This window comes from Aulonocara sp. 'chitande type north' Nkhata Bay, linkage group LG13 (genome assembly GCF_057382095.1).
Source record: "Aulonocara sp. 'chitande type north' Nkhata Bay isolate Kocher_YH1m ecotype deep benthic linkage group LG13, A_spYH_male_GT1.1, whole genome shotgun sequence".
In the NCBI taxonomy this organism is placed as follows: Eukaryota; Metazoa; Chordata; class Actinopteri; order Cichliformes; family Cichlidae; genus Aulonocara; species Aulonocara sp. 'chitande type north' Nkhata Bay.
The window spans coordinates 20,778,978-20,801,997 of NC_141356.1; the positions used below are offsets into that span (position 1 = coordinate 20,778,978).

Consider the following 23,020-nt stretch of genomic DNA (forward strand, 5'->3'; position numbering starts at 1 on the left):
TGCTCACCACATTAACACATGCCTGTAAGTCAGACATGCACAGAGTCACACCCTGTGCACCCATATCCATCATGTTCCTCACACTGTGCATGGACTGTGTTACTGGTCAGAGCCAGAGGCATCCAGATGTCTGTTCACATGAGCAGCCTCTGTTTCAGCAACCAGGACTTAATGGTTTATCTGTAGCCATGAGCAGCTAATGAATCTTACACAGGGCTGCAAACATGCATTCGAGCTTCGTCGGCTAATGATGGATTATGTTTAGGTTGCTGTGTAACAAAAGCCATAAAAAGTAATCGGAATCTGTTCCAAACGGTTGAGTGTGTGCCTTTTTACTTTGACGTTTACTGAAATACGATGACAATACGGTTGATTCACTACAGCCAAATCAAAGCTTACAGTTGTGCCCAAATTATTTAATATCTGCTTAGCTATTAGTCTCCTAATATCTGTTATCTTTCCAAGATTATCCATTTTACACATCAAAGATAACAGGCAACCAAAACATTGAGGAAATGTTTACTTTTTGTCAATATAGCCTGTTAGTCATCCAGGTCATTGTAGTCTTGAGTGCTTGTCTTGAAAAGAAGGCAACTGGACTCCTTTAGGTTCATGTGCATGTTGTGTCTCTCTTCCAAGAGGTTTGTTCAGTTTCAAAACAACTGTCGGAAAGTCCAGAGTATTTAACCCCCAGTTCTGGTTGTCCCCTTGGAGATTTTACATCTGGTCCAAGGTGTGAAATCTCTCTCCCCGCTATCATGTGAGCTATTACGATCTCTTGAAGAAAGGTGTGAGTTGAGGTTGAGATGCTTGGGAAGGGAATCTGATAGCTGTAAGTCATAACCTCTGTTAAACAAGGGTCATTCACAGCGGATGTAGATGCCCTCCTTTACTGTTTTCTCAAGCCGTCTCTCCTCCAAAATGTGAACCCTGGCATCCTCAAAAGACTGTCATTTCTCCTTTAAAGCAAGTGTACAGCTGAGTCTTGTTCTGTTGAGGTAGCTCTCCTTGTCCCATGCATTTGTGGAATGGATGTTTTGTTTCTTGTATATAAATATCTGAGGCACTGCAAAGCACACATGATGTTCTTTTGCTTTTGTTTGGCTACCTTGTTCTTGGAATGAACCCTTCTTATATTTTCAAAACAGAAATTTTATGATAATATTGAATGATTATTATTGTTTTATGGGGTATTTTTGTATCTTAACAAGGTAATCTCCACAGCTTTTTTCAGTGTCTGTTTTTCTGTTGTTACTGCGGTATTAAATGAATGAAGCTAAAGTGAATTATTTTCAATCATTCCTACTTCCTGTGAATTATACAAGAGTGATAATGTTCTGGTGCCGAACCCATTACATATCTTCAGCTAATGGCAATGAGAAGAACAATATACATGCTGCATTAGTTTTCTAGTTTCTAGATAATGCCATTTTTGGCAAGTAAATTGTTTCTCTTTTCAGTCTATTTTTCAACCCACACAGAAACATTAAAGCAAATGAATGTTACAGCATGGTACGTTAAATTTAATCGTGCCTGATATAATAATGTCTTATCCCTGGTCACAGTTGTTGCCATGGTGAAGAGCGACCCTCACATGTGAAAATGCACAGTTATTGACTAATTAACATTCAGGGACATTTTAATGGCTCCATGCCGTTTACTTTCATAGGGACATGCTGTGAGGGCAGAATGTTTTTTCTCTCCTGCCTGTTCAGCTCATATGTGTTCACGTCTGTTACAGTTTCAGTGTTTAGTTTTCTGTTGAACCAGAGGGAAAAGAAGGCTTGTAGATTATTGGTAGCCTGAAATAATGGTCCAATTTTCATCCTTTGTTATTGAACACCTGGGGTTAGACTGCTTCAGTGTAATCACGCAGGCAGCACATGCAAAAAATTACTCGCAACAATGGAGAGTTTTTGTATTTGTGCATATGCCGTTAGTTTTCAGGCCCATTTTATCCACAGTGGTGCAGGGGTCAGTATTCTTTCCTCCCTGCAAGAAAGATCAGGGTTTGAGCTTCCTGGCCAGCTGGGGCGTGGAGGGTGTGGAGTCTGCTGTTCTCCCTGTGCCTTTTTGGGGGGGTTGTAATGTATGGGTCTAACCAGACACTTTAGAACTAAAAAGATGTCAATCATCAGCTATCAATAATCACATAATCACAGTAGAAAATTACAAAAACACATTGAAATGTGTTGTAGATGTTCTGGATTCACACTTGGTTACCGCAGCTGTCTCGGAGTGTGTGTGGAGAGTTCGTCAATCTGTATAGAAACAATGTCGCTCCTGCTTTGTACACTATATGCCATCAAAGACACGTACGTTCTCACTTTTATTACAGTGGCTACTTTTTGCGGTGAGTGTGCTCTCAGTGCATGGTTTTTATTATTACTAATAATAATTATGACTCATGATGTGATTTAAAGCAGGTTTGTTTATGATGATTTTTTTTTCTTTTTGGTAAGGAAAAATGATCCCACAGTCATGCATATTGTATCGATATAGCATATATATGCTATATATATATATATGGGGCTCCATGGATTAGACTTCTCGAGCATATCCCATATATCTCGAGCATTGATGATCTCCTTAAACCATTTCTGAACTCATTCTGCTTTGTGGGAAGGCGCATTATCCTGCAGAAAGAGTCCACAGACATCAGGGAATACCGTTTGATTGAAAGGTCTGCAGCAATGCTTAGGTAGTTGGTACGTGTCACATAGCGCATCCTGGTGCCAGGTGTTTCCCAGGTAAGCGACACACACACTCTGCCATCCACATGATGTAAAAGAAAACATGATTCATCAGACCACCGTGATCCAGGTCTGATGCTCATGCGCTGGTGCTTTCAGCTGACCTTCACACCGGGCTCCATACGCCAAACTACAAAGGACTGTATGTTCTGAATTCTTTCTATGAGAACTAAACAAGTGTTTACTTCTTCCCACTCCCTTTCAACATGTAAATGAATCAGAACGGTAGCAATATTGAAATGTATTGACTTTTGTATAGTATTTTTTTTCTCTCTTATTTTCTTTTCTAAATGTACCTGTATATTGTTTACATGTTTGAAATAAATTAACAATCAATCAATCAATAAGTTTTCAGCAATTAGAGCTACTGTATCTCGTCCTTGTTAGACCACATGGGCCAGCCTTGGCTTGTCTACTCATGATCCTGTTCATCACTGTTGCTAACCCCAAAAAGAGTTTGAAGATGCTATGACCCAGTCATATGCCAATCATAATTTAGCCCATGTAAAATTCACTCAAATCCTTACATTTATTTTTCCTGGGTACGACACATCAACTTTGATGACAAAATTTATATACAATATATACCATCCACTAACAGGTGCCATGGTGAAGGGATAGGCAGTGCTATTATTCCTGATGTATACTCTACCACCAATTTCCTCTAATCCATTCAATGTTGTGCCATGAAACTTGAATGTCTAAATGTATAACCAGATTAACTTTACCGTATCACAAAAGCCCAAAACAAACAATAAATAATTGCCCTACATTGCAACAACAAATGGGACTAATTAGGAAGCCAAGCTTGAAGTTAGTCTAATTTTCTTTTTTATTAATCTGTCAACCAAAATAATTTATGTTATATTAGGCTGTCACAGAGCGTATGAATAAAAAAGAGGGCTTTATCATAATAAATTTTTTTCAAATGTTGGCATATTAAAATGACTTGCTGAATTAGTGTATATTAAACCAACCAATCCTCAGCTGCCACCCGTTTAAGAAGCCTTTCTGGAAAACTATTCAAACGAATGGCACAGTAAGACATCTACATATTTGTCAAACGATCTGAATGTTTACATAATGAATCCTCAAGGACAGCTTGTTCCTTTGCTTTGACTATATTAGGTGTGATGAGTTTGTAGAATGTAATTTATGTCAAAATTGTTTCAGGGATAATCTGCTATCATTACACAATCTATTTTTCTCATTTAAGGAGAGGTGAAGATGGATGTGAAACAAGAATGACAGAGTCTCTTCCCCGTAGGAGGGAACCACAGCTATTGACTTGATGGAAGGCTATGAATTATACATTTTTCACAGATAGAACTGCTGTGGATGGATTTAAGACCCATTACTGTACATCTATCTTTCTATCTGATGTCCGTGGGTTTAGTGGTCCAGGAGAATTCCATTTAAATGTTTTTTTTTACAGTTAGATGAAGCAGTTTCTGTTAGGTTTTTTTTATTATTATTTTTGAGTGCTGTTTATTCACACCAGAAGCATAATAAAGGTTTTTACTTTACCGATGATTACTTCTGCCTTGTCTCTCTGTGACTCTAATGTCACTTTCTGTCAATAACGGACTGATTATTTATTCCATTATCTGCAGTCTGTTTACTGGCATACAACAAGATGATGTTCTAATCTTCTGTTTATGCGAGTTGTCAAATTTTACTTCCAAAATGAGAACTCTGTGGGAGATCTGCATCCTCTTTATGAAATATATTTATCAAAAAATTGCTGCTGGCATGAAAATGAATTCTAAACTTTAGAAAGTAACAGTGTGTAACTTTCTCCGTAGATACCCAATTTGTAGCTCTGTGTTGCCAATTATTATAACACAAAAGTCATTCAAGCATTGCACAAAGCCTAAAGGGTTTTCATTTTTGATTATACCTGCTGGTATTTTCAGTATCACACCTCCCCCAGCCTGTAAATACTGATAAACTTGCAACTGCAAATAAATATGTATTTAATGAAGTGTAATGCCACTTGATAATATAACCTTGCTAATGAGACATGAGCCATTATCCTAGCTGTCATAGGGCAAACGGCTGGGCGCACCTGTGACAGGTTGCAAGTCTACTGCGGGGCAATGAGACAATTTAATAAAAAGGGTTGCAAAACTGACAGAAACAGCAGATTAATTCATTTTCTTCTGATATACAACCACTATAATGTAAGCGTGACTAACAGTATTCAAGATTACGTTTGACTAAGTGCAGCGTGTTTTCATTTTTACACAAGGTAATGTAAGCAGCATTTAGCTGAATGTTTATTTGTGTATTTGGTAAAACAAATTTGACCTACACTCATTCAAGGTGAGAAGCTTGACAGTTTGATAGGATAGTGGTAAAGATTAGAAAACTTGGAACACGTTCTGCGAAACGTTCTCATTCCCAAAGCATAACATTTTAGGCTAGGTGACAAATCGTCAATATATTACGCTTCCAGGCACCCAACATGTCCCTAGATCACGAGATCGGAAAAATGAGGAAACATAAGGAACCGTTTGGAATGAATCTACACATGTACGTTTGTTTTACTTAAATCACTTTGGAAAACACTATCTAACATCATTAAATTGCTGGTTAGGGTTAGGGATAAGGTAAGGGTAGGGCTGGAATACATTGCTGTATTACCGCGGGAGCATCATTCTACTGGATTTCATCCATAACCCGGTGCGTAGCATAAGAACGTGGAAGGTCACCTTTTGCGTTCCTCAGCAACACCGCGGGAGTTGATAAATCATTATTATATTACAGCTCGGGAGTGAGAACGGGATGAAAATTTGGGAGGATTGAAGTAAAATCCACACAATTGTTATTGTCCATTGGGGTTGAGTAATGGGCTGATCTGCTTCAGATCTATAAAATTTTAGTCAGACTCTGAATGTAAGTCGTTAATGTGAATTTCTATTTATGCTCGTGCAGATTTGCAGATACAGTGGGGCAAAAAAGTATTTAGTCAGCCACCGATTGTGCAAATTCCCCCACCTAAAATGATGACAGAGGTCAGTAATTTGCACCAGAGGTACACTTCAACTGTGAGAGACAGAATGTGAAAAAAAAATCCATGAATTCACATGGTAGGATTTGTAAAGAATTTATTCGTAAATTAGGGTGGAAAATAAGTATTTGGTCACCTCAAACAAGGAAAATCTCTGGCTCTCACAGACCTGTAACGTCTTCTGTAAGAAGCTTTTCTGTCCCCCACTCGTTACCTGTATGAATGGCACCTGTTTGAACTCATCATCTGTATAAAAGACACCTGTCCACAGCCTCAAACAGTCAGACTCCAAACTCCGCCATGGCCAAGACCAAAGAGCTTTCGAAGGACACCAGGAAAAGTATTGTAGACCTGCACCAGACTGGGAAGAGTGAATCTGGTGAATGACCTGCAGAGAGCTGGGACCAAAGTAACAAAGGTCACCATCAGTAACACACTACAACGGCAGGGAATCAAATCCCGCAGTGCCAGACGTGTTCCGCTGCTGAAGCCAGTGCATGTCCAGGCCCGTCTGAAGTTTGCCAGAGAGCACATGGATGATACAGCAGAGGATTGGGAGAATGTCATGTGGTCAGATGAAACCAAAGTAGAACTTTTTGGTATAAACTCAACTCGTCGTGTTTGGAGCAAGAAGAATACTGAGTTGCATCCCAAGAACACCATACCTACTGTGAAGCATGGGGGTGGAAACATCATGCTATGGGGCTGTTTTTCTGCCAAGGGGACAGGACGACTGATCCGTGTTAAGGACAGAATGAATGGGGCCATGTATCGTGAGATTTTGAGCCAAAACCTCCTTCCATCAGTGAGAACTTTGAAGATGAAACGAGGCTGGGTCTTCCAACATGACAATGATCCAAAACACACCGCCCGGGCAACAAAGGAGTGGCTCCGTAAGAAGCATTTGAAAGTCCTGGAGTGGCCTAGCCAGTCTCCAGACCTCAACCCCATAGAAAATCTGTGGCGGGAGTTGAAAGTCCGTGTTGCTCGGCGACAGCCCCAAAACATCACTGCTCTCGAGAAGATCTGCATGGAGGAATGGGCCAAAATACCAGCTACTGTGTGTGCAAACCTGGTAAAGACCTATAGTAAACGTTTGACCTCTGTTATTGCCAACAAAGGTTATGTTACAAAGTATTGAGTTGTATTTTTGTTATTGACCAAATACTTATTTTCCACCCTGATTTACGAATAAATTCTTTACAAATCCTACCATGTGGATTCATGGATTTTTTTTTCACATTCTGTCTCTCACAGTTGAAGTGTACCTCTGGTGCAAATTACTGACCTCTGTCATCATTTTAGGTTGGGGAACTTGCACAATCGGTGGCTGACTAAATACTTTTTTGCCCCACTGTAGCAACAGATTTGTGATTTTCACTAATTTACCAAATGAATCACTGTATCACCACAAACAAATATATGTAATCACCTCATTTAATTGCAAGTTGATGCAGAACTGATAAGAATGATAGAATGACTCTGGCTCATTCCCCTTTTGTCACCGTCTCGATGCACCAAAGTCACTTGAAGATTGACTGATTGCGTGTAGTTGCAGCCCTGGTTCTTTTCTTTGAAGCAACCATTTCAAAAGGTAACAAGCTCAATACACATAATCACAATAATTTTGTTTGTGGTACCTTTGCTTTTGCTTGTGTGTGCAGTAGCTTAAAGTAGGGTAAATCAGTCATTGCTGTATGTGAACAAGTCTAAATATGATTTGGTGCTCTCCAGCTACACATTACCTTTTCTTCATGGCTGAAATGGGATGTAATAAACTCCCAGATGTCTCTCTCTGGCTCCCTCTTGTTTTATCATGGACAGTATGATTTATACTAAATAACTTCAGGGCACTACTGCCATGGAAGGATCTTACAGCGACCACATTATGCTATGCCTAGGGCAGGAAAAATTAAAGCACAAAGCTAAAGTCGACCAGAGATTTTTCGCAAACTTAAGTGATAGTACAATAAAAAAAAAAAAGTCTTGGAATTTCAAACAAAAGTGATGCATAACATATTGCTTCCAACCCCTTATAAGAGCATGGTCTGAGATGCAAACATTAAGTTATATCTGCCCATGTCAATGTGAATCCCTAACCTTGTCATAAGAATATACATGCTTTCTTTTAGTATTTTAATATTACAATAAATCTGACAAGTTGACAAAAACCAGAGAAAAAGGAGCAGTTTACAGGCTGAAGTCTGCTCTAGAAACCTAGAACATTTTTATTGATATGTAACTCACAAGCCCATTCATCTCTGTGTTTGTTACCTGTTGAACATCAAGCTCTGGCTCCTTGGGTGTATCAGCATGCACTCTGGCTGCACAGGTCTTTTGCTTCTAGCTTTGTGTTAATAATTTACTGCCTTTGCAGGTGCTTGGAAAGATTTAGTGTTGTTATTGGACCACTGGGTAGCTGTTGCCGGCCTGGACACAGATTACACTTTACTGTTACATTCTTGTCTTACCAATAAGTTATGGGTAAGTCTTGACCCTTCAAAAGATGTAGAGTACTCTATCATTTTTGTCCCTTTCTTATACAAGTACTGTGGTCAGGTGGATTAATAATAATAATAATGTATACTTTATTGATCCCCGTGGGGAAATTACTTGTTTTTCTCTGCATTTGACCCATTCACTCAGTGAAGCAGTGGGCAGCCACTAAGCAGGCGCCCGGGGAGCAGTGAGTAGGGACAGTACCTTGCTCAGGGGTACCTCAGGGTAGCTTGTTCAGTGGATTCGAACCCCCGACCTTCCAATCATGGGGTGACCACTCTACCTACTAAAAAACCTAAAAATGTAGGTTTGACTAAAATAAGATCAATTGTCTGCTTTTTTTGGACACTGAAGAAACTATAGATCTGTTATTTTGTTGCTGTGAGAAGGGACCACATACTTCAGCTTTACTGAGTTTTCAGTCTGTGATATATGTCAGTGCCAGTTTACTGAATCAATCACACATGGCAAAACCTTAAGCAGTTTTATTGACAGACATAATTTACAGATTTCATTTAACCTTTTTACAAACTGTAAACACAATTTCACTCACGAAAACATATTCTGCAATCTAATTTGTGCCCTCCATAATGAGCATCTTATCATGGTGGAGGGGTTTGTGTATCCCATGGATCCCAGAGCTTTGTTGTCAGGGGCTTTTACCCCTATTAGGATCTCTCAAACTGATAGACAAACTGGTCCTAGTTGAGGGGCCAGATGAAGAATGATTCAGGTAACTCATAAGAAGAATAAATGAACAGAGGACCACTCTACCCTCCTGGGGATACTGTTACCCAGCCCTCATCCTGGAGCCAGGCCTTGGGAGGGAGCTTAATTTAGAAAGCATTTAGTGGTGAGGCTTTCACCCATGTGACCCTGTTGGATGCAGCCTGAAGAGGTAACATAGGCCTGGACCCATGTTTTCTAACCACCCACAGTCTATTGGAGAGGCCCTAGACTCTGTTATAATCTAGAATTGTCCTTGATGATAGGTGACAGGCTGGAGGGAGTATCATGGTATCCCCAACAGTTCAATGCTGTATATTGGGGTTTTCCCCGGTGGACAAAAGGTGTTTGTTTCGGTGCCAACTTCTTGGAGTGACTGGGTGATGGAGGGTGTCCCATGTGACGACTCCATTGTTTTACTCTGACTTACACGGGCAATTACTCTGAGATCCAGAGGGGTACAACTGGGAGGAAATCCCTGCCTGATCAGAACCCCAGTGGGTTTCTGTCACCTCAGTTTGTCCATACTAAACACCATGTTCAAGCATAAAGATGTTCATAGGTGCGCAGCAACGAGATACCCTAGCATAGTGGTCCCTTTTTTTGTGCCACGGACTGGTAAATGTTTGACAATATTTTCACAGACCAGCCTTTAAGGTGTCGCAGATAAATACAACAAAATAAAACCAGTAGGCCTACCGGTACCAAGAAAAGAGAAAATGTATTCATAACACACAGGAAAAGACCCAGGGAAACCAAGTTAACTATAAAAACAATAAAACATAATGATAAAAACACTGGAAACCGTAAATTTCACACCCGAGCCTCAACTCTCGCGGCCTGGTACCGAATGACTCATTGACCGGTCCGTGGTCTGGGGGTTGGGGACCAATGCCCTAGCGCACAGATCGATAATTGATCATCAGATCTGCAGACCAGCTGTAAAGAGCTGTGTCTGCACGGTGGTTGACGCCTGTTGTGGCTGTAATCACTGAACCAGATGGTGGAAGCCAGCAGTGATAGGAGCCATCAAGGTATGGAGTCCTATCAGACTTGGTTAGCCTGTAAAACTCCAGAGCAGCCAAGTGCTCTGTAGCTCTGCCAGTAGTGGACGTAAAAATTCAAATGTGTGAGGATTTGTGGAGGCTATTTTTGGTCAATTTCAAAGTGACTGTGGCAAACGGTCAGGTTGCTCAGGAAGAGAATGCTATTAGCTGGAGGAGTCTCCAATTCAATAAAAGGATGCTGACATTACCTCGAGCTCTATCGAGCTACTATGACAGCTTTTACTGCATCACAAGGTGTCTCGTCGGTCCCAGTGCAAATAAAGTCTGAAATAACAAACACACTAAGCTGTCTGAGTTACAGTTAATCAGAATTTAATGAACTAACTGTCATCTCTGGTTGTTAAGAGGATTTGGGATTACTGAGGACAGTGCTAGAACAAAAACGATGCAAATTACCTTGGCTTAATGTGACAGTTGAGATTTAATACAGCTAAGACCGGTGGGTGCAATGTATCATTGTCACTTTGTGTATTCATTTATTAATTTAATAACCTCCCAGCAGGGATGTGTCTAAGTAGTCTTTACATGGAATAGTGTCGGAACAGCACAATTCCTCTTGTGCTTTGGATAGTAAGACATTTTTTAGAGATGTGCTTGCTCCCTTTATGGCAAGAGAATTAGGCATGAAAGATTGATTTCTCCTTCATGTCTGGCTGATACAGCTGGCAGTGCATCTAATGCATCTGTTGAGCCTAAGAAACACAAGCCTCATATCTAACTCATAACTATTGTTGTCATTTTTACTTGTTTTGGTATAATTTAGGTTAAACAAGGTAACCTTTAAAGCCTGACCAATACATCAAGGGGACTGGTATATTGGCCAATATTAGCGGGAGAAGCAACGTATAGCTTCAGCCAACATTATGCTCCATAGTTTGTCCGCCAGAGGAAACTATGCAGCTTCCCTGGGCGCAAAAACCACCAGCTGATATAAGAAGAGTCGGGCAGATTCTCAATCTTGTTGTAACAATAAAACAAGACTATTCTTTTAAACAGCACCAATATCAGTTGAGCTCTAGTTTTATTCTCTTGTTAAACAGATTACATGAACGGGTAAGCTGTTTCCCCCTGTGTCTAGCCTTTACGGTAATGCTGCTGGTTTATCTAATAAGAATAATAATGAACAATTAAAAATAGATTAAACCACCATTAGGCGTCATCTGAATCATCTGTTATCTAAATTAAGATAATAATAATAAGCTGGAATAGTAAAATTGAGGAGTGACAAGAACTAAAGTGTATTTCACAGGGAAAATCTAACTCCTAGACAGCTTCATTATAGCGTCATTATTTGAGTCAATTACCTCTTTACTGTCTAATACCACTCTATTGAACTCTGTAATACCTCGCAGGCATAGCGACATCACCAGGGAACCCTCTAACGTTTAACATTATGAGAGACTAAAGCAGCGTGATTAAATATGCCAGGCTTCACTCTTTAAAGCCTTAAACATGGTCTGAAGTTGCAGGTTGGAGCTGAATTTTTCACAGTATTTTCACCCATGAATTTTATATAATTTCGTTATAATTTTACCATGGATGACTAATATAACAGGGTTTTTAATAATTCATTTGGGTCTTGCGTGCTGAGTTTAGATATGTGATTTTAGATCTTTTTGATGGGATCCAGCCTTAACCTCGGCTCATCGCAACGATAGGAAGCGATAAACACAGAATATGTCTTTGCTGACAAGAGCTGTAAACAGTGGAGCCATTTCAGTCACTTGTTTTCAGGCCTCTTCATTCTGTGGAAATGGATCCACGCTTTCTTCTGTTTTCTATAAACACTCCACCATTTTCCATTCTCTTTGAACTACCCCTCTCTGCTCCATTTTCCACTATACTGGCTGAAGGGACATTTTTCTGAAATACTATTACAAGGACCATCCTTGAAATGCTTTGATCACTCTTCATTCAGATCAGTGAAAAGCTACTGCTGCCTACGGGAAAGGTTTATTTCAGCAATGTCTTTTTAGTCAATATTGTTCACTTGACCTTTCTACCGAGTCCTTATTAATGGCCCTCTGTTATCATTATTTCTACACTCTATGAATATAATATGGAACATACAAGAAACGATTTTTCCTATCTGCCTGTAAGAAACTGGAATTTTTTAATTATACATTTCTTTAAATATTTTTGGATTACATTTTATGGTTAATTTGTATTCTGTAATATCTTGTAATCTTTTCAATAAATGGAGCTGAAAGTTTTCTATCACAAAATGGGCTAGTAGCTCACAGAAGAGGCCTGAATTATTCAGAAATCATTTCAAGATACTTTGCCTAGATCATACAGTATTCTTGCGTCACAAGGAAACAATGCAAGCTGGGTATATTTAGCAAATGGTCACGCCTGTGTGATTCCATCTGTAAATTTTGCATTTTATTTATGTCTATCCTTCTGATGCTTTCTTTCTTTATTCTTACACTAGTTGAAGTAGTGTTCTTTCTAAGTAAAGACTGAAAAAAAAGGGCCTTTGTCAGTTTTGGGAATTTCACATATGTTTTTGTTTTCATTTCACAAAATGAGAAAAATTCTCAGTATGTGTTTAAAATGTCAAGTTGTAATTACTGAACAGAGCTGCTGAGCCCAAAGGGTCACCGAGCTAATGGTTTAGAGCCACTGTTTGAAGTGACTGTTACCAGTTTGTGCTGCAGAGTCAAACCTCAGTAGTGGATCAGAGCTTCTTGGTCATGTTCTCTACTGCAAATAAAAAGACAAGAAACCTATAAAGACACTCAGAACAGCTAAAGAGGGATCAAATAAATACAAAAAAACCCCCATAATAATGCAACATGTGTGACCTTTTACATATCCAGTATGTGTCTTCTGTGCAGATACACCAAAATGAAGACAGCCACCAACATCTACATCTTCAACCTTGCTCTGGCTGACGCCTTGGTGACGAGCACACTACCGTTCCAGAGTGTTAACTACCTAATGGGGACCTGGCCTTTTGGGGACGTCTTGTGCAAGATGGTGATGTCCATCGACTACTACAACATGTTCACCTCTATCTTCACACTCACCACCATGAGCATCGACCGCTACGTCGCTGTGTGCCACCCCGTCAAAGCACTGGACTTCAGGACGCCACGCAATGCCAAGATTGTCAATGTCTGCAACTGGATTCTTTCCTCTGCAATTGGGTTGCCTGTCATGTTCATGGCCTCCACTACTGTCACTTTAAGTATGAACACATGTACCACTAATGCTGATCCTGATTTGCAGCACTTCAATTTTAGCATGAATGGGGAAATTGTAACGGAAGTAAATACACTACATATTGTTTTAGCAGCCTGACCTCATCACAATAATCTTCATGATTAAAGTTTTGCTGCATAGACAGTGAGTAAAACATTAGCCCAAGAAATGATAGCATCTAGTGAAACAGCTAGTTCTCTCTGCAGACAATTATGTCATTTTTGGATTCATTTGCAATCAGCCTGTTCTGCCCCTTAGGTATGATGATGTGCTGCTTTGGACAACTTTAAAGTTAAATGAAAAAGCTCCGCTAAAAGCATCCTTGACCCTAAAACTGTTTTTGTGATCCCTCGTGCAAATAGCGAAGGTCATTCAATTTCTTGAAGAAGTTGTCTGTTTTCATCCATGTTTATAAATAAGATGTGGCAAAATAAACGGTAGAGATTCAGTTTTACAAATTACTTAGATTATTGCATTAGCTTTACTTTCAGCTGCTCCCTTATTTCCCAGGCGGTTGCCACAGCAGATGAATCTGCATATTTGATTTAGCAAAGTTGATGGTACAAACCTCCCATTTATCCATGTTTGGAACTGGCAAAAGGGGAAAAAAACTCTAGAATCCACCAATAAAAAAAACAAACAAACAAAAAAAAAAACAACAACAAAAAAAAACAAACAAACACTTATTTTAGAAGAACAACATTAAATTACAAATTTAAAAATGAATTTTCGACAATAAAGTGATGTTGGGTGTGCCAAAATAAAGAACAGATTGCTGGCCAGCGCGTACTGATCCAGCCTTTGTCTAAATTCCAAAATTCACCACACAGTTGGCCACAGTGACAACAAAATAAGGAACACTTTGCAGCAAATTTCATATTCTAAAAGTAGAAGAGTGGAAGTTTGTCACACCACCCACTTCTACTCCACCTGCAGCCAGCCTTCATCCCTTCAAACTCCATCCTATCTGCAGCCCTTCACTTCCTCAGCTCTGCTGAAACCTGTCCAATTTACATTCGCTGCTCCCTTGCTCTCTCTAGTTACTTGCTCAGCTCAGTTTGCCACAATCTGGATTCTTTGCTCAGTTCAATTAAGGTTCCTTCACTGATCTGCACAGCTATCAACTTGTCCACTTCTGCACACATCTACTTTGTCTCACTCTACCTTTGCTCAATACTCTACCCCTACCCCATTCTTCTGTCTAATAATTATTCACCGCTTATCTAACTCCAGCCCCCCATATGTTTGCCTGTTAGCTCACTCTGGCTCATGATACGGAAGTCCTCACATCAAAAAGTGTGTAAACAACATGTGTCGCGAGGCAATCAAGTGTACTGTTATTGTCAAGTATGCTACCTCATTAATTTCCATAAGTGTATTGTAGTGGTTTACACATTTCCCTAATAAACTATCCCTGGCTTGATCCTGAGAGGAGACACAAACCCCTTGAGTGTTGTGTCAGGAAAGGCACCCAGCATAAAAATCTTCCAAAGCCAAAACGCTGTGGTCATCCCTCGTAAGTAAGCTACCAGCCAAAGCTATAGTTTTTCAATGGGGAGTCAAAATGAACCCTTGCAAGTATATGTGGCCATTTTTTTTCCCCTTTCGCTGTATTTTACACCACAAAATTCATCATACATTTAGTAAACTAGTCAAATTGTTAGGAGTTACCCAAATTTGGAATTAAATATTAAATAATGTTGTGTGGGAAAATGTACACACACCCTATGCAATTTTTCTTTTTACAAACAGCATTTTAACAATGGCACAAAAACTACAAAACAATAATGAACTCATTCAGTTCAGTCTCTTCATTTTTGATTGAAAAAGCAGTTACACACTCCAGCACATGTAAATGAAGAGAAATCACAATATTTATTGTGTAACTGCACAAATAACTCGTTCTGGCTGCTGTCAAATACAGCTGTCTTCACAGCCAAAAAGGAAGCATATCCAGGAGCAAATACAGGAGCAAATGCAGTGGTAAAGACGGTAACTGAATAAAAATGAAACTCAAGCATTCTTTCAATCTGTTTAAGAAGAGAGAGTAAAAGGAGATTTACTGCAAAGCTGTGGGGGCAAGGTTCTTTAAGATGTGATTGCTTTACTTTGACATAACAGTTTTCAGTGAAAAGGTTTTTCTCAAGCAGCTTCAGGAAGACATTGCTGTCTTTGTGTACACACACACACACACGCACACATACATATAGCACTAAATGAGCCACAGGATTCTCTAATGTGGGATATTGCTTCTTCTTTGGTTGTGTTTGCTTTCCATAATTAATTTTAGAAAAAACACGATTTGAAGATGTCACACTGCCCTCTGAAAAATTATTTTTCTGCATTTTCATATTTTAAAGAGGCAGTTAAAATAGATCTGTTTATATCCTATCTTATGTTTGTGTATGCTGAGACTATAGAGCTCATAGTATACATACCCAAAGTTTCAAATACTGAGGTCAGGTTATATACGTAAGCCCTACAAGCCCAAAAGCTCAGGCTGCTCTTGGCTCTGTATGATGTCAGTGAAAGTGGAGATTCTTTATATGGTCGTTTCGAGCATGCTGCTCTGTCTGCGAGCACACCTTCTGTTCAACGTTTCTGTTTACAAGAGAAAGCCAATTAGAAGAAAGCTACCTTAATGTGAGGGGGGTGGGGGTTGTAAAATACCATATTTTAGGCAGCTGATTAACTGTGGAGCTGCACCAAGACCCAGCCTGGGTTTATTTAGTATAATAGGTATTATTTTGAACTGCAATCTAACCATTAGAGTCCAATTATAAAATATTACAACTGAAAGTGATTATAATCAACCCCTTCTCATAAAGTGAAGAATGGAAAATTTGGACTCTTATGAAAGTAATTTCCACAGTTCATTTTCTAATCAGTAATTTTTAAAATAGTTTTCAATGATGATTTAAAAAAATAAAAATAGGCAGTAAGCAAAAATAGAGTTTGTTAAATACATACACATGCATATGATGAATGTTTATGATGACTCTATCCTGTGTCTTCTCAACCTGCACAGACACAGGCATAGTGGACTGCAAGCTGAATTTCCCCCACCCCGCCTGGTACTGGGACACCCTGCTCAAGATCTGTGTGTTCATCTTTGCCTTCATCATGCCCGTCCTCATCATCACTGTCTGCTATGGCCTCATGATCCTGCGGCTAAAGAGCGTGCGAATGCTGTCGGGCTCCCAGGTTGGAAAAATGCATTTTCTTTCAAAAGCCCCAAAATTGCATATATAATTTCTTTCTCTTTTTTTGCATTTTGTCAAGGGGATTTAATTAGATGCAAATTGTGCATTTTCTAAAATTATTAAACCTTGGGTATAAACCTAATTGATTTTATTTTTCAGAATAATGAGGCACAATAGCAACCTGCCCAGAGCATGCTTGCAAATATGGTGCTCTCATCACTCTCAAGTCCAAGTAATTAGGGAAAATCAACTTAAGCCTGAGGTTGCGGCTTAGTTTTAATTAACCTTAGTGCTCACTAGCATGAATATGGGTAGAATGAAAATTCTGCTGCCATGCTTTAAAAAGCATCAGCTTTCTCTGAATGAATAACGATTTAATGAAAAACATAAACATACAAAGGCAAATCACAATTTTTTTCAACACAAGAGTCTAATGACCAAAATGCCTCAAAGCTAGTTGTCTTTTTTTATTCAAAGGGGGGAGATAAATGGTGAGGTAACACCACACTGGAATGCACGACAGTAACCTTTCACTAAGTATTTGAGTTGTTGCATAATGAAAACATCCTAAAGCAAAAATAAAAGGAAGAGTAAACATTCTTGTACACAGGATTTGTTACTGCCTATAGCTCTTAATTCTCTCCTCTTACTCTCTCATCCTCCCTTTCAGGATTACATTCTCCAATCTCCATCCTTCTCACACACTAGCCTCTCTGCTCTGTCATTCTTTCGTTATTATTTATCTTTCCCTGCCATCTCCAGTTTTTTTCTTTTTCATCTTTTCACCAGTCTTATACCCATCACTAATCTGCCTAACTTTTTCACACACAGGAGAAAGACAGGAATCTGCGTCGAATCACCCGCATGGTCCTCGTAGTGGTTGCCGTCTTCATTGTCTGCTGGACTCCTATCCACATCTTTGTCATCATCTCAGCTCTGATCACCATCCCCAACTCCACTTTCCAGACTATCACCTGGCATTTCTGCATCGCTCTCGGCTACACAAACAGGTGCCTAGCAGAGAAAAATATGCACAGTTTGTTTTTCGTCAAAATTCTGGATAATTGTTTTTAGAATTATTCATTTAAAAGGAAAATGGTGCAGGACGGGATAATAGGAGAATGTTATCAGGAAACCACATTATATAGTAAAGTTGAATTTAGCTTTAGGCTGATTTTTGTGCTTGTTATAAGCTTTGATCCTGTTTTTTGTCTCCTGCAGTAGTCTGAACCCCATCCTTTATGGCTACCTGGATGAGAACTTCAAGCGTTGTTTCCGTGAGTTCTGCACCCCAAGTCCTTCAGTGTTGGAGATACAGAATTCATCCAGGACTGGAGCCAGTAGCCGCAAGATCCCACAGCGTGAACACATCAGCGCAAACACAGGAGAAAGGTCCAATCAACAGGTCACCAGTGTCTGTATTACTTGAATGTTAGTTAGGTAGGAGCATTTAGTGGAAGTCTTTCACTCTGTGTTTCAATGTTAGAGGAGAACATCAACAGCTTTCAAATATCTGTACAGTTGGTGGCACAGCTGGTAAGCTTGGCTTGCATAATTTTTGTTGCCAGAAGCAGAGATAATGAATGTCACTGTGCCCCCCAAAAAGTATGTGCAATCTAAACTGACATGCAGTACTGTGCAGAAGTCTTGAGCCTGCCTTCATTTTTTCATATCTTGCTTCCAGGAGCCAGACTTTCTTGACATTTTTATTAACAACAGTTCTCCTGTTTGTTTTTAAGGTCTTTCTTAGATTTTCTCTGGATGTGCTGCTTTTCAGTCCAGCTCTTATGCCTGACAATTTCCAAGGTGGTTTATTTGTTAGTGTTGGTGGGTTTTTTTTGGTAAGCTTGTTAACACTGACCTATGAACCACTTGAGCATTAGAAAGACACCTAACTCAAAGGACAAACTAGTGCCATGAAAACAAGTCATAGACAACTTTTTAAATAGTATAATAATAGCAAGTTTCAAAAGGAAGATGACACAGTTTGATAGTCAGAAAATGGCTCTGGTTTTTCACCAAGAAGGTGATTCTCAAAATGCTATTGCATGTATGGTGTGTCCTTAAAAAATTGAGGAAACTGGACAAAAGGAGATGAACAACATGTGAAAGTCATGTTCTTCGGAAACAAAAAAAAAAAAAAAAAAAAAAAAAAAAAAAAAAAAAAAAAAATCTAGCAAAGACGTGACACAGGACCTGAGAGATGCGTCCGCCCCTTCACTGTAGCCTCATCAGTAAAGGTCTCTATACAAGGGTGGCAATAGAGAAGGCTTTCTTGAGAGAGGGAAAGAGTCATTTCTCACTGGCTGCAGTGTGAAAAATCAAAGCATAAACATGGTGAAGGCTCTGCCATGGTTTGAGGCTTATTTCACCCAGTGGGGGATTTTGTCAAACTGATGGTTTTATGAATGTAGAAAAGTACTGTCAGATTTTGTAAAACCACAAAGCATCTAACCGGTGATAGCTTCATTTTCTTTTCCTAAACACACTGTTTTGCCTTAAATACTGTGTTTCCACGTATGTTAAACCTTTTTTCAACAAATTTGCTTCACCCAGTTCTCTTTTCCGTAAAAAATGAGGGGAGGCTCAAGTCTTAATTTTGAACAGAACCAAGTTAAAAATGTCTATTCCTGCTTGTAGCATTAGGCTAACTTAAGCTAAGGCTGTAGCATCATTTCATACCGTGAACTATGTCGACTGCATAACAGGGCGAATTTCAACAGCACAGTGTTGTCTCAGATTGAACACAGCATTATGTAGTTAGAGGAAATGACATTTGAAAATACCTGGTTTCTGTTGCAGCTCCTTGTTTTATGTCTTCCCTTCCTTTATTCCTGTGCCTTTTGCGTTCCCCCTCTCAGTGTTTTCTGTTCATTTCGTGTGAGACATTTTGAAGACTATGTTCTCATGTGGCGTTTGGTGCTTTTATTTCCCCCCATTGTTCTCTCACTATCTTCATTAACGTCTGATTGCGTTCACTTGTTTCTTATTATGCTCCTCTCACTGGTGGGCTTTTAAACCCAGTCCCAGCCCAGCCCTCTATGCTCCCACTCTGACGTGTATAACTGCTACTAATATGACTACTGAAGGGTCTCGAAATTGCAATGGTAGGGTACACTTTCTATCTCAGTTTATCCTCCTATCAGATGGACCTATTAGGATCAAGTCCTTACTCAAAAATATGCCATTTTCGGTTCAAATGTATTTGTTATAATTCTTATAATTCTTTTTTTTTTTGGTTCTTTATTAAACACATTAATAACAACAAAGTACAATGCACTTTTTGAAAGCATGTACAACATTTCCACAAAAGTAAATTTGTCTCCATAATATTTAGCGAGCTGAGCTCTGACTGCACTTCTTGCACTTCACTGCAGTGCTTCTTGTTTACATTTAATTTGTGTCTATGTCCGGACCTACCATTAAATGAAACAGTCATGTTTGCTTTACAAAGATAAAAGCAGTATCAAACTCTCAGCAACAAAGCAATAATGAATTTATCGCCAAACCTCAAAGTTATCCAAGAATTTCTAGTGAACTCATGGCCATGGGTTCACAAAGTGTGTAATAAGATAAACATCCTTTCTTTCTCTGCAGGTATGACTAGCCTTGGAGGGGTCGTCAGTGGACTCTCGCTGTTGTGGCAGTGTTCCCAATGACGATCTCAACTCAGAAGTCACCCAGGTCACCACGGGGCTCTGATTATCCACGTACACATAAGCCACATTCACACAACCATTCAGGACACGGCTAAGACACAACAGCACAGAACATTTTAGCCAGAATGCGTAACTGCATCAGGCCACTACTCTGCCAGCTAGTGTACCTAACTACATGGCTGTGCAAGCTTTTTTACACACTGGTTACATTGATTGGGTAGCACATCCGGACTGTTTGTGAAGTGGATTTGTGGCATGTTTTTTTTTTTTTTACTGGATGCACATGTTTCAAATGTAGCTCTGTGTGAGTCTAAGCTAAAACAATCCCTAAATTCAATCTGTTAACAGCTCCACACCTGCAGGGCCAAAAAATGATAGACCTCAGGATCTATGATTAGGAGACACATGGGAGAATAAGCCGTCTTTAGCCTATCACTGTGCCAAAAGGAGATTTGCAAAATATTCAACTAAGATGCAACAAAATTTGTCAAAGGAGATAACAATGCTATACTGCTGAATCCCCTTCTTACAGCCCAGGTGGCCTCGAGGTAGCTGGAAACCTAAAATGGCAGCAGGTTTTGTTTTAATGTGGACTGCCGACAGTACAGGAGCCTTCACTGTGTTATTTTAAAACAAAACAACCCTCCCCCCCCACCACCACCACCACCACCACATCTGATTAAAAGGAATGCACATACCTCACATACAAATGTATATAGAAGAACGGTTGTTTTTAACATTTGCAGGGGGGACCTCCACCGTGTAGTCATACTCAACTCATACAAGTTATACTCAAAGAAAACCGTCATTACCACATCAGGGTGTCTGAATTGAAGTTTCTGCACTAAGTTGAGAGGTAAAACTATTTGTGTTACATTAGTATTGTATGGACTACGCAGATTCAATATGTGTGGTAAACATAAAAATATACTGACAGAACTATAAAAGCCACTTTCACAAGCCACCGATACGTATATGTGTCTTGTTTTGTTCTTTCTGCTTTGTACAGAGCTGCCCCATTCATCAAAGTCTCGTATTAACGAATTCATTATAGTGTAAAAAATAAATCAGTTAATTGTATTTGTCAAGCTCATATGGCTTCACACCAGTCTGCCACTTTTTTTCCAGATGTCTAAAAAGAACAGATCACCGTGTTGCTGCGCGGCACAGGATCTGCTTATCGTTGGTTCTTTTCCTCTGTCACTGCATGAAGACATGATCGTAGAGAAAATGTCTTTCATAGCTAATTACAGCGCCTCACACTGCTTCTATATCAGATCAGCAGCTTTTCACTTTTACACCTGATTAGCAGAATTTTCCGTCGAGTGATCTACGTAGTGCCGTTCAAACTTTGGCCACTTCAAGAAGATGAGTTGTGAGTTGCACTGCACTCAGTAACGATTTCACCATGAAGCACAGATGTAGTACAGTATTGTACTTTCTCTGCAAACTCTGACATATGTACGAATGTCTATTTGTTTACCACAGTGCATCCTTGTGGATGCTCTAAACCAGCAAAAAGCTTTCATCAGCCTGTCCTGCACAACCTTCAGTGTGTGCTGTTGCAGCAAATAGTGCAGACGTATGCTTTTACCAGTGTATAGTTAAGCAGCCATTACAACAGGTATGGGTTGAAGTGGAGTCACTTCTCTGAAAAAGTTTAGCCAAGCGGGACAGTAACACCTGTTGTAATCACTAGAATTGCTTGTGCCTACGTGTTGTGCCATATGCCAAACTTGAGCGCCTTTTTTCATAGTAGCTCTACGCGATATTCAATGTACTGGTATTTTTTTCTAAGGATCTGTAAAAGTAAATGATTGTATTAATCTGCCATGTAAAATATTGTAAGTATTCTGTCGCTTTTTTTAATGAATGTGAAATCATTAAAATCAGTGTGGTCCTACACTATATATGCATATATATATATATATATATATATATATATATATATATATATATATATATATATATATATATATATATATATATTAGGGGTGCAACGATATTCGTATCGATATTGAACCGTTCGATACAGTGCTTTCGGTTCGGTACGCATATGTATCGAACAATACAACATTTGTAATTTATTTTATCAACTCTCCTTCTGACGATGCTGTCTGTGTTGAGCGCTCAGTGAATCTGCGTTCGACTACTCCGCCTAGGCTGCACTGTCGAGCGCAGATCCACTGAGTGCTCAACACAGACAGCATCGTCAGAAGGAAGAGCGCAGGGCAAGCTAGCAAGACAGAAGTTAAGCTCTCCAGATCTGGCGTTTGGAATTATTTTGGTTTTCATGTGACGTATGACCCTGAAGGTAAGCGAGTCATGGACTAAAGTAAAACAGTATGTTGGATGTGCCGTGCAATGCTCAATTACATGGGTGGGAGCTAGTGTGTTAGCGCAGTTAGCTCGTTAACGTGTTGGCCGTCTAGCCCCATGCACGGGGCGATCGGCGGTAGCTCGTTAACGGAGATTTGCCGTGTTGTGGCGTTAAGGTCATTTCAACGAGATTAACCTGAAAGCACTAGTGGGAACACAACGAATATGACTGCACATTTACGCCGACATCATCCTAGTGCAAAGACAAAAACAACAAGCATGCTACTAACTTTAGCCGAGTCATTTAGACAGCTGTTAGCACATGATTCTCCTTATGCTGCTGAGAATATAGCCCAGAAGAAGCGGATAGTATAGCTTTTATTTTGGAAAGAGACATTTCTCTGTAATAAACTCTCTTTTCCAAAGATGAGTGATTCCTCAATCAGATACAGGGCTTGCAATATCGCTAGCCCGACGTCCTGGGGCTAGCGATTTTTTTCAGTCGGGCTACCAAAATCTATCTCTTCCCTGCCCGTCGGGCTATTGTAGGAAAAATATATGTCAATGCTTTTGC

At 39.6% G+C, this 23,020-nt stretch overlaps 1 protein-coding gene and 1 long non-coding RNA gene across 3 annotated transcripts in view; one reads left to right on the forward strand and one right to left on the reverse strand.

The window, feature by feature from the left end:
• oprm1 (opioid receptor, mu 1) overlaps positions 1–22,064 on the forward strand; it is a 42,250-nt gene extending 20,186 nt beyond the window's left edge. The window contains exons 2-6 of one of the 2 annotated variants that reach the window (XM_086259127.1): positions 12,899–13,251; positions 16,294–16,469; positions 17,300–17,478; positions 17,690–17,873; positions 20,066–22,064. In XM_086259127.1, coding sequence (XP_086115253.1) covers positions 12,899–13,251; positions 16,294–16,469; positions 17,300–17,478; positions 17,690–17,873; positions 20,066–20,071 — 898 coding nt within the window. In that variant the 3' untranslated portion in view covers positions 20,072–22,064. The other variant, XM_086259126.1, reaches the window with a different exon arrangement.
• Positions 16,921–19,510, reverse strand: LOC147316015 (uncharacterized). The gene is made up of 3 exons (XR_015124429.1): positions 19,255–19,510; positions 17,718–17,892; positions 16,921–17,482 (listed from the first exon to the last, which is right to left on the reverse strand). It is a non-coding gene; the product is annotated as an uncharacterized LOC147316015 (long non-coding RNA).
• Positions 22,065–23,020: the final 956 nt, after the last annotated feature.